The sequence below is a fragment of the Cystoisospora suis genome, assembly GCF_002600585.1.
Source record: "Cystoisospora suis strain Wien I chromosome Unknown contig_3968, whole genome shotgun sequence".
NCBI classification, from domain to species: Eukaryota; Apicomplexa; class Conoidasida; order Eucoccidiorida; family Sarcocystidae; genus Cystoisospora; species Cystoisospora suis.
The window spans coordinates 3,131-15,458 of NW_027156763.1; the positions used below are offsets into that span (position 1 = coordinate 3,131).

Genomic DNA, 12,328 nt, shown 5'->3' on the forward strand with positions numbered 1-12,328 from the left:
TGAGCACATCGCTGCGTGCCCTCAAAGGCGTCCGGAGTCGTTAGCGAACACTTTGGAACCAAAAGCTTGAATCGATCTGAGGCTGTCGCATCCAGAGAGGTCCAGAGCGCCTCAACTGCCAATCAGCCGGCAGGGCGATTCATGCAGCATGGGAGTTCACTCGGTACAGGTCAGACTAAACAGATAGATAGTCTATTTTTCGTCAGAGCCAGTGACATTCTCGGACCAGGGCTAAGAAGCTGCCAACCGGCTTATGGACAGAAACTGACTGGATGGCCGCAGGACACTCCTTCGTACATCGCGTGATGGGTCAACGCCCACCGGTAACGCCAGCTTCGCCGGACAGCATGCTGGACTAATTCAGGAAGAACTGCCGGCATATCCCAGTTTCCGACTCTCGTCAGCCCAGAGCTGATTAGCTCGCACTATCACTCTTTATCTGGACTGAGGAGTGCTTGGAAAATAAAAAATGCAGATTTTTCTTCCGGAGCGCAGCTGTTTCCTCGTGTGTGTTCTTTGGGATGCAACGTGGTATGCTGTGGCTTTCTTAGGGGAGACACTGTGCGCGGGGCACCACTGGCAACGCCGGTGGAGATCTCTTGAATGTATTCGTGAGAAACCTGCCGGCACTAAGCAGCGTTGTTGCCACCGCCGTGTCGGCCCCCTAGTCTTTGTCTGGCACGCTGAATCGGATGCTCCGTTGCGACTGATGAACTACCCAGCGGCGCGCAACTCAGACTAAACTGCGCAAAGTGTTCTATCAAAACAGACAAGTGAACCGTCCCGTTGTCGTGCGGTAGCCCGGGTGAATACGCGAGCTGTGACCCCCGTGTGTGCAGCTCTCCGCAACGAAAGCCACAAAGCGTAAGAGAACATAACGACTATCCGACGCTTCGGTGCCACAGAACCTGAAATCGAAGGAGTCCCGCTGAGATCGTCGTGAGCGAGAGTTATTTCAAAGGCCGGACACGGAGGAAAGCCAGGAAGGTTTTTGTCGTCCCCCAGCTGTACACCGCTAACCCAGGTGCGGTACTGCGCTCATAAGTTTGAGTTTGCAGGGCTGACAGAAAGCGGAGCCCTTAGTGTACTTTTTTCTCTTTGTGTGCTAGGGCGTCCCTGATGGCACGGTAGCACGCCGACAACAAGGCCTGACCCTTCATTGAAATTGGTACCCGCAGGGCCTTGGACACATTTACCGCCACACGCCCTGAATCTGTACGCCCTGTTGCAGTGTAACCACACACGGTAGTTGTAGTCTTATGACCGTGAATACGGAATCCACTGATTCGATCATCGCTGGCCCCCGGAAGGACTCCCCCGGGGTAGTCCTTCACTGACTGGTCAAACGTTAACGTGCACTCTACCTACTCTAAATCCTAGAAATCCACTGCTGTTTCGCTACCCTTTCGGAAGCCAGGTCGCTTTGAAGCCCCGCACCCAGTCTGCAGTCCGTCAGTAGGTGTGCCCAATGCTCTCTGCACCACACCCTACCAGGTTTCGTGTCGTTCCGCAGAAGCGAGCGCACACTAGGCACAAGCACGATTGCCGGACTCATTGCTGTCTTTCAACAATTCTTTTCCAGCTAAATCCTTCAATGCTGGACGTGCAGTTCGCTGCAGGGCCCCCCTCAGAGCTTTACTAGTTCACCGTCCCACTTTGACTTCCTGATGCAAAAGCGAAGTCCCGCGGAAAAATGTAACGCAGACAGCTTGGGCGATACTGTGACTGTACCACAGATGGTAACCTTGCTGCTGCATTCCAAGCAGCTGTTCGGTCCCCAGACGGCGACGGGCGACTGGATCAGGACTTTCTCCGAGTTAAGGTGTCCCTTCTTCTTAGCGGGAAAGCAAAAGCCTGCTGCCGCCGAAGGGCTTCCTTCAGATACATTTCGTTTTCGAGTAAACCTATCAGTCCATTGGCTTTACAGCCATAGTTGCTGGCCGCGCAGGTGCCCTCTTGCAGCTAAGCGGGACAGGGAGGGAGCGTCCCCGCTAGATACTCGCGCGCACATTTGCGCAGTCCCTGTGAAAAGGGCGGCAGATGCGGCTGGAGCAGTCCGGCGAGTTCTGTGGTCTTTAGGTTGCAGCGTGTGTCTCTTCATCGTGGTTGGCGAGTTAACTCCATCTTTCCTTGTCTCTCATTCTTCCTCTTCCCGTCTCCTTGGAACCTTTCTGCTAATGCAGGGGCCAAGCCGTCCTCACCTCTGTCCAAGAACTGTCAATGCCTGTGGCTTTTCCTCGCTCTGGTGGATCTTTTTGACTCCTAAATTTACTCTAAAGGAGGGAGACCACGCTGAGTATGACGTGACTATGCCTTTGCCTGCTTTCTCAAGCATCGGCTGCGCGGGGCCTACGCGTCTTGACAGCGGTCTGTGGCGCGCCGCCGAGGAGCTCACCGCGAGAGACCTCATAGATCTCTCTATTTGAAGTCGTTATCTTGTTCTCTCGTGCGCAGCTTCAAGGGGGTGCCGTTTAAGTGAGTTCCGGTGGAGAGACTCGTTTCTCAGTCGTGGCGCGGCCGACTGCGGAGGTGCGCTGGCTGCTGGTGCTCGGCCGGCTTCTCCTCGCTCACTTGTCCCTGCTGCAATAGGGATTTCGTCGCCTTTTTTCATTCCCCTTGTACGCGTTCATTCCGGCGTAGTTGGATGTATCTATCTGTGGCCATGTGCTTTGGAGCTTTCATACGAGCACCCTTCCTCACTACGACTGCGTCGCCGCTTCCCGCCCTGTGACCGAGCATGCAAAGAGAGTTACCTCTTGGGTGCGGTTTTGCTCTCCTCCGTAGGCAGAATTCTCATTGGGGTCCCTGAGCACTGCCTAGCTCGCCGGTTGACGGCGGGCAGGCCCGGTCTAGACACACAAGTCGAACTGGTCAAGCGGCCGTGGTGGACCGCGGTACCCCAAGAAGCGTTCTTAGTGGTGTCCGGCTTGGCAGTCACAGGAGCGTTGCGGGGCGATGTCATCTCTCTGCGTTTCGAAAGGGGCGTGACAGGCTTGCGTCAGATATCTTGGAAGCTCGAGAAAACCAGCTTTCCACAGGAGCCTGACTTGGCCGCCCGCCGACGTCGGAGGTTACATTTGTCTCCGGTTAACTGTCTTCTTTAGTCTTTGAGGCTTGTCGCATCCAGTGGCGTGCGAATGCGTGCCTGTAACACTCCGTACCTGCGGGGGCGTTGCCCATACTCAGTCCAAAGTATTTGTTTGGGAATGTGCGCCCTACTTACTTGGCGCCATTGCGGGAGGATCCCAGGAAGAAGAGTCCCGTCTCTCTCGTCTTCACAGGTCTAGCATGTCTCCCCTTCATTTTCCTTGCGCTCCTCGGCCTCCTCTTTCTACCTTGCCGCGCCTCTGTCTTTTCCTGTTCCTGAGGGTCCCGCCCCTGTGTCCTCACTTGAGCTGCTCTTCTTTCCGCTTTTTTTCTGCTACATTCTTTCTCTCCTGGGCCTTTCATGCCCCTGTTACCGGCACGCGGGTGCTGCTATCCCGGTCAGCAGGCGCACCAACAGACTTCGATATGCCCTGCCGTCAGTGCATTCGATGCTTCTGGCGTTGGCTCCGAGGTCGTGGCACTCGCTCACGTACTACGGAAGTTGAGAATGAGAGGGAGGAAACTCCGGTTGCTTTTCTTTACCACTCTCACACCAACTGACACTTCGTACACGCTTAGAAGGAGATAACATCTCTTTCCTCAAAATGCTTTACAAATGACGCAGCATTCGCGTTTCTTTCATCCCTAGGCTGCAGAAGGGACTCCTCTTTCTTCATCTTTCTCTTATTCTTTTCGGCTTATCTCCCATTATCGTGTAACTCGACTGTGGTTCTTCGAATCGGCAGCGAACAAGATGGGACTTTGGCGTGACATGTGCCCGTTCTTGTTCTGGGGAGCTGAGTGGTTAGTTTCGATTCTCCCATCTCCAGCTGCTGTTGTGCGTTGTCTCCCATGCTGTGCTCCCTTAGCCCGCCTTTGCGGGGTGAGCCACACGAAGGGAAAAGGTGCTGACGATGCTAGCACTCATGCTGTTCACGGTACGTTGTGTGTACGCACACACGCGCCTCATGGTTCATATCCAGAAACACCGGGTAACACTCATTTTCACTTAAGCAAATGGACGAACTGTATTCGCACAACGGAGTATACATGGTGGAATTTTCTACCAAAGAATCTCTGGTCTCAAATCAGCCAACCAGCGAACTTTTACTTTCTCGTCATGGCCCTTATGCAAATGGTGCCACAGATCTCCGATTCGGATGGATTGCCTACATTTCTCTTTCCCCTTTCTCTTGTCATGCTCATAACCGCCGCTAAAGATGCATATGAAAATATCAAACGCGCTAGGGCGGATCAAGAAGAAAATGACAGAGTCTGTAGAGTTATCGTATCTCGAGGAGATGACGGTGCGGACGTTGAAATGGTTCGTTGGCGTCAACTTCGACCAGGAGATATTGTCAAACTACACTGCGATGAACCTGTCCCGGCAGATATGATGATGCTTAACTGTGCTGATGAGTATGGAGTCGCGTACCTTGAGACAGTTCAGCTTGACGGAGAAACAAATCTCAAACATAAAATGTGCATTCCGGAAATTGCTGAGATCGTCCGAACTGATCAACAGGCTTCCGCTCTTGCAAGTGAGTTGCAAGCAAGCTCTTTCCCTTTACCGCTTTTGTCTACGTGAAGTACAGTGAGTATACATATACACGTTTGGAGGACTGTCCAGTCTGTGTGAACACTCGAGAGGAGAAACATCTTGGGTGAGCAACCGCACATTCTGCACTCCGGGATGAGGCTCAATGAAGGTGTATGAGGAACCGCTTCCGGTTGACTCCTATTCTTCTGCTTCTGCACGGCCACCGTTTCTTTCCCTCCTTTCTCCGCGTCACAGTTTCAATAAGTTTAACTTGCTCGGCAGCTGCGTGGACCGCCCTCTGCTCTCTTTCCCTCTCTATGATCTATCCTTGTGGTTCCCTTCCGAGCCCTCGCAAGCGGCACACCTCATCGCGGGGGGGTTAGCAAGTCTACCTTAACCTGTCAAGTGGCCATGGTTTCGTCTCTCGGACTTTGCCATCTCAGGAACACATAGTGCGCGAGAGCGCTGCGGGATCAAAGACACTGCCAGAGTGTCCTTGCGTTCAAGAAGGGGCGGTTGTCCTAGTTGACTGTTGTACCTTAACTGCTTCATCTCACTTGCAGGCAGTTCTTTTCGCAGCATTCTCACGAGTCTAACGGTGCAGGCTCATGCAATTAGTTCAATTTTTGATTACCGTAGGTCTGCACCTCACACGCTCAGTTTCACGAAGCATGCTGTGCATGTCTACTTCCGTCTCTGGAACGTTTATGTAATACTTGTCTGGTTTTGCCGCCTCTCAGAGCTCTTCTCATCTTTGTAAGTGGTCTTCCGCGCCCTTTTCATCTTACCTTTGTGAGTGGTCTTCCGCGCTCATTTCATCTTACCTTTGTGAGTGGTCTTCCGCGCTCATTTCATCTTTGTAAATGGCCTTTTTCTTTAGTCATATCGTGAGTTTTCTATTCTGATCGTTTTGCATGCTCAGCCGGCCCGTTCACCCTTGTTCACCCATTCGGTCCTTTTGTTTTCTTATCTTTCTTTCTGCTAATTCTTCCCAGTCACTGTTGGCACTCTGGGTGATTCTGCGTGCGCCTGTTTATTGACCGGATCTCGCTGAATGGATCCATCCCCTATATAGTTTGAGTGCCATGCCGTGTATATGTGCCTTGTATCCCTGGAAGTTTGCTCTCTCTTCTTTCCTTTTCATTCTGTCGCCTGTCTCTGTTCAGTCGAGGTCTCGTACGAACCTCCATCTGCTGAGCTCTACAAGTTCTCCGGTACCGTCACCGTGAACCCATCAGATGCAGTGCCTTACGGCCGCCATTCAGCTATAGGATGGGGTCGAGCAAGTATTCCTCACTTACATATGAGCAGCCAGAGAACAAGCCCTCTTGTGACACCTCCCGGTGCGACTCCACGACAAGCAACCACACCCAACATCGGTAGTACGACTCTTTCCCCGATTCCTGGGAGAAGTCGCCCGCATAGTCAGAGTGATCTTTATTTAGGTGCAGGAGAGGGACCCCACAGCGGAGAGACACCGGGGACAGGCACTCGAGGAGTAGCAGGACTCACGGCTGGGTCGGAGAGTGTCCAGGCGAGAAACATAAAGAGTAGTGATGCGCTGCTCGCCCTTCCGGGAAGTGGAGTGAAACATGAGAGGGGAGGAGGAGGTCTTGTATCTCGGGAATCTTCTTTGTCTCGAAACTCTCAGAGGAAAACAACTAGAACCGGGGGGTTAGCGGGGAGTAGCCGCGGGGAAGGAGGGTCTGTCCCCTCACCGGCTTCCAGTCAGTTTGGCGTCGATATCTCTCAATTTCTATGGAGAGGGGCAACACTAAGGAATACCGCTTGGGCATATGGCGTTGTCTTGTATACCGGGCCACACACAAGAATCATGAAGAATACAAGAAGTCGAGAACTGAAGTACAGCCGATTACAGGTCTACTACAATCAGCATGCTCTCCTTCTTGCCATTGCTCAGGTAACAGCTGAGTTCAGTCCAGCCATCTGTGAGAAACTGTCCAAAAGAATCTATACCAACTTACCTGTTTTCTCAGTTGTTGTTTAGTCGCCTTTTTGCTGCAGTCGCCCCTTATAGTTCCTCTCTTCAGCTCCCGTCCGTAGGGGCGGGTGGTATGATTGTCCATGAACGGCGAGTCCTGTGCCTGTCGACCAGTGTGTCAATTCAAAATTCACTAATTTGATACAGTAAACACCGATCTCATCGACGCCTTACAGATTGTGTCGATGCCGAACCAGGTACTGGGTCTGATTGTAAAGGTGACTATCTCAAGACTTGAGGAGATATCAAGACTATGCGTATCTCAGTATAATATTGTGCATAGCGCAGTGCAGCTACGGATGTGGCGATTCAACATTTCGCCTAGATCTTGTGACAGTGGACACATAAAAAGAAAGCCATATCTTTGGATCCAACACCTCATCATTACTCGTCGGCGGTTGGCTTTTGCACACCGGTGTTTCTCCGCGTTGCGTCCATGTGTCCTTTTGTCGATTTCCGACTTCAGCGCTGTTATAACTGCTGTTTCTGTTGCTCATCTATCCGCCTGATGTTAGCTACTTCGGTTTATGTTGTATCTTGTTCCTGTCTTCTAAGATGTTTCAGTGTTTGGGATTGCTTGTGTCCTCGACGTTGAATGGTACAAAAGTACACTTTGACTCTTGTGTTCCAACACCGAAGATTAAGGCCTGTGCATCGCACTTGAATACGCGTGCCTGAACGTGCTTTTGTGATTTCCGTTACTTTGGCGGAGCTGATTTCTTACAGCAAGTAGCACCGTCGTGGTGTGCGTGCACGTTTGTCTCCATGAAGTATCACTCAGTTGCTAGCTAGCTCAAAGTACGCTCTTGGGGTTCATACGCAGCGTGCAGGGCTTTCATACACAAACCCGTGTTTGCTTGCTCCCATTTCCTGCATACAAGCAGAGATTACGATGGCTCTCCCCCTGTGTGAGCTGCTGGTCCCTGAGGATTTACCAGCTTGTCTGAAGTTTCTCTTTTCTTTCAAACCCTGCCGCTGAGAGGGCGGGGGAGCACCGGTATACTCGAGTATACTCTGTGGTGTGTCACACCCTTTACAGAGTGCTACACTCGACTGATTAGAATGAGGGCTCTTCTTATTCCACTGTAGTTCCGTGGGTGCTAAGCTGAATTTCAGTTCTTCACTTTCGGATGAGGAAGTGTTTCCGACTCTCTTGTGTCATTTCTGCAGTTCGTCCTTTGCCTGGTGTCGGCGGTCGCCTTCGCGTCGTACAATCAGAATATGAGTGATACCGCGTGGTACCTGGAGAGTTCATGGGAGTCTGGCGTTGGCAATTTCTTCGTTTCCCTTGGTGTTGTGAGTTTTTCTCTTCTTCCTGACTACATGAAAAGAAAGCGCCTCATTCGGACATCGATTCCATTTGTAATTATCTATCCAGCGTGATGAGACCCATCTTGAAAAGTTGCTACGATCTACGCAAGCCGTGGCATCGTACTTATGTCCGTCACACATCAAACACTGCTACGTTCGCGCCGGGTGTCTAGTGATTTGGGTGTAACTATGAATCTTTCTCGTGTGACGTACTGTTTGTTGACTGAAGCTTCCCCTGCTCCTACAAAGAGCGGAGGGAGCCTTACACGTATGCACGTGTCGGTAATAGGTATCGTACTTTCCCTTCTTCTCTGTGACAAGGGTACGAGGAAAAACATGACTGCACCAGAGATCTTAAATCTCTTCCGGAGTGTTCTCTACTGAGATTAGCCGAAGAAACATCGCTAGTCTTCAATTGCCTCCTTATCTCTGTGATCGCGAGAAAATCTATTATTCTCTCCTCTGTACATGGTTTCGGCGTGATTTTCTTGGAATGAGAGAGCGCACCTAGAGAAGAGGCGAAGAAGACCCTGTATGGACGCGTTGACATTGTCCGTAGATATGCCACAGCCCTAATAGCTTTACTAGAGGTGTTGTCGTCCACGAGATATTCTATGTGTTTTGCGCATCTCTCTCTCTGCTAAGAGCTTTGGAATGGTAGAAATATCCGCAAAGAGAGCGCATTTCCCATGAGTCGTTTTAATCCTGGTTGCGTCCCCTCCACGTACGTCCCGACACCGAGGGAAACTGTGTGACGGTTCTCCTCCTCGCGTGGCATGTGTTGGGCCTGCCGTGTAAAGCGATGATCGGAAGGCAGCACAGTCCCCACGTTTGATCTTCGAGAGGACACGAGTATCGTACAACTACGTATATCAGGCTCTGGGGAAAAGCAAGCACAACTAAAGGGACATCTGACATAGGGCGTGTTCGTTTCACTCGCGTGCGAATTCCTCATCTCATCGTGACCGACCCTGCTGTATTCTTTCGTTTCTAGTCAAGCCGATATCTTTTTCAAACGGCATCTTTGCGTAGACCCCCGCTTGCAAGAGATTGTGGTGTTCTTTTTCTTTTCGAGAGCTAGAAAGCGAAGACGTTTTGGTCTTCTCCATCTGTTTGGTGATCCGATTTCTTCTTTCAGGCATTCGGACAGTATGTTTTACTTCTCAGTTATTTCGTTCCTATAACACTACTTGTGCAGCTCGAAGTATGTCGGGCATGTCAAGCAGGCTTCCTCTCAGCTGACGATCACATGCTTTGTCCTGCAACAGAGAAGAAGGCGTCCGTCCAGTCTGTCGCCCTCATGGAGGAGCTGGGCAGCGTTACCCATGTCTTCAGTGATAAAACGGGAACACTCACGCAGAACCTTATGCAGTTCCGTTGCCTGGCAGTCGGGGATACTTTGCACGGCTTCGATGAATACCAGGAGATGGTAGGTCGTCATCCCAATCAAAGAAAGTCTCAGCTCGATTCGCTGCTTTCCTACTCTCGCGTGCGACGCGTCTCTGTCCCAACTAGACACGACCCATCAATCACTGAGAAGGCATAAAAATTGCTGGGAGTAAAGTGAAAGTGTGCGCAGCTCAGGGGATATACAGATGCTTAGCTTCATGCTCATGCACTGGTGGGCGGCTGCCCTGTCATCTTTTGCATAAAGATCAAAAAGGTCATGACCATTACTTATGCATGGACTGGACCTCCCTCGGTATATACGCGGTCTTGCCAGGGTTGCGCGCCAGCAGCTCTCGAGCGTTTTTCATTCCAGGTACAACCTACTACCTACAATGAAGAGAAAGCGATAGAGAGGAAGATGTCCCCGGGAACTTATATCGCCTTTTCTCTGAGTTGTTCTTTGTCCTGTGCAGAAATCTTTCGTGAGCCATAGCAGCTTAGTCAGTTCCCCCGCTCCTGACCGCCCGGGTAGTGGCTCACTTTCATTCTACTCTCCAGATGTTGCTAGACAGTATGGACGAGGAGAAGAAGGCCGGACCACTGATGGAGGGGGAGGTGATGCGGTCTCTCCTAATAAATACGTGTGTTTTAACGCCAAGCTGTTCGCTCAGCGTATGCGACGTGCTCCGGCGGCCACCCAGCAGAAGGTAAGGACTAGAGGACCCGACGGTATTTCTCTGAGCATCCTGGAAGACTTGGGTTATCTGTGGGTTTCGATACGTCGTTTATCTGAGTTGTTCTTTCTGTCATAGAAGAACGATAGAATGTGTGTCTGTCCGTATCCGGTATCTCTGAACGCGTAAACAAGCTGTGGTCGTGTTGCATCGTCCACATTAACTAGACCAAGGAGGGGCGCATACATATTTCTCATTGGTGAATGCACTTTTCTTAGCGTTTGTGAGCACAGAACAGCTATACGCAACTTCTCTCTTAGCGTGCTGAAAAGAAAGGGGGCAACCAAGCAAGCACCATGGTGTTTCATGACTTGATGGAGAGAGAGACTGTTGCGAAGAGATTGGTTGGTCTCCCGGTTCTCAACGTGTAGGAATGTGTAGAGGATATTTCTATATATCCCATTTTGATATATGCCTTCTTGGTACACGCATGGTTCATGTTCATATGTACGTGTCCTTTAGGGTAGTGCAACGTACTCGATGCAGCGTACAACGCCGGGTAACATCATCGGGATCTAGTCTCCTTGTATTACTGTGGCCGTACTTGTGCTTACTTGCCTTCATATGTCTCAGATACACCACTCATTATTCGGACGTAATGAAGTGTCTTCCAGGCTAGCGAGTCCCGTGCAAGCGGATTGATCTTTACTAACCAGGGGTACTGTAGTGTGAGTGCTGACGGGTTTACACTTTAGCCTATCTATGCATCTATCTGTCTGTCTTCGATCTATCTGTCTGTCTCCGATCTATCTGTCTGTCTTTAATCTATCTATCTGCCTTTATCAATCTATCTATCTGTCTATCTATCTATCTGCCTCTATGTTGTGGCAGGCCGTCACTTTGGTGCTCACGTGGAGACGATGGCTTCTCTGTTTCTCTTTGCTGCATTCATCCGAAAGTCTGAATGTTCCATTTGTCATCTTCTCGCGTACAAGGAGAAGGTGGATTGTTCCTTTCTCTCTGCTGCATTTGAAAGCCTGTCTCTCCTATGCATAATCATCTTCTCAGGCCGCTGATTTACTTATGGTGATGGCGCTATGCCACTCCGTTCTACCGAAGCAAGATGCGCAGTTACCCCCAAACGATCCTCTGGGAGGACAGCGAATGCCTGCGGCAGATCACGCTGACGACATTTCAGGTCATTCGTCTTCGATTCCTCCAAGTCCGACTGAGCGTCCTTCTTGTGCTTCTCCTGTCTTCTCCACTACTAAGGCCATTCCTCCTAATCGAGAGTCTCTCTTTGCTCCTGTGGAGGATCTCCCTGAATCACACTACAGTCTGCTAGCTGGGGTATCTGATTTGAGAGAAGACCGGCGCAGTCCTGAGGGTTCGCTGTTGTCGGGGCAGCCGCAGCAGCGTAGGTCGCAGATAACAGAAGAGGAGGGACGGGGGAATAAAGTCTCGCCCAATTACATCATCAGTTTCCAGAGTGGTGGGATAAGTGATAAGTCTCAGTTAGATCGCCCACGAACGATAAGCCAGCGTGGTACGGACTTACTAGAGGGCTCTGACTATGAGAATGAATCAAGGAAATGTAGGAGTCCCGTATCTGAAGGAGCTGTTGGTGAGCTAAAGGAATCAACCTCAATGAAAGACCACGCATCGGAGAATAGAGAATGGCGGACACAGGGTGGCATAGGAGGCCGAGGAATTCAGAGTGGAGAGGAGACTTCAGTCAGCAGGCAAGCTACCAGAGTGGAAGTAGAAGATGGAGCTGGTAAAGACACAGGAAGCTCGACTGGAATGATGGCTGCCCATGGAGATCCAAGAATCCTAGATACTTCTGCTAGTCACAGACGATCACCTCTCTTTTCAGGGTCTCTTTCTCCAGCATTTTCTCCATGCCCGTCAGAGGTAGCCGGATGGGTCGCTCCTCAAAAAGGGGGGACGATCAACGGAAGACAAGGAAAAGACGATAGAGAAGGTTCTCTCCATGAAGTCTCCTTACACGCCTCTTCTGTCTCGCTTTCTCCGCCGGCAGGGCCCCCTCAGTGTGGAACAGAAGGCAACAAAGATTCACCGAGAAAAGGTAGCGGTGACCGCAGGAGCATGACTGGAGGTATGTGGAAATGGAATCTCTCCGGTCAGGAGGAAGAGAAGTTCCGTCGGGATATTCGCTTCTCTCGAGCGGCGCATCATAGTGCCGGACTTTGGGAAGATTTCAAGTTTCGACAGCCGGGTGGGGTGTCACCAGGACGTACTAAAGTGCGGGAGGGTGGGTGGGAGTTTGTAAGAGACGACAGTAGTAGTAGTAGCGATGAAGGA

The 12,328-nt window shown here is 50.9% G+C and overlaps 1 protein-coding gene across 1 annotated transcript; it reads left to right on the plus strand.

The window, feature by feature from the left end:
- Positions 1-2,000: 2,000 nt before the first annotated feature.
- Positions 2,001-12,328, plus strand: CSUI_007511 (phospholipid-translocating p-type flippase subfamily protein; the record flags this gene model as incomplete). Its single annotated transcript, XM_068067656.1, has 6 exons — positions 2,001-4,628; positions 5,794-6,548; positions 7,800-7,925; positions 9,079-9,369; positions 9,803-10,036; positions 11,072-12,328. Coding segments are annotated over exons 1-6 (3,450 nt in total), but the record flags the coding sequence as incomplete, so codon positions are not given.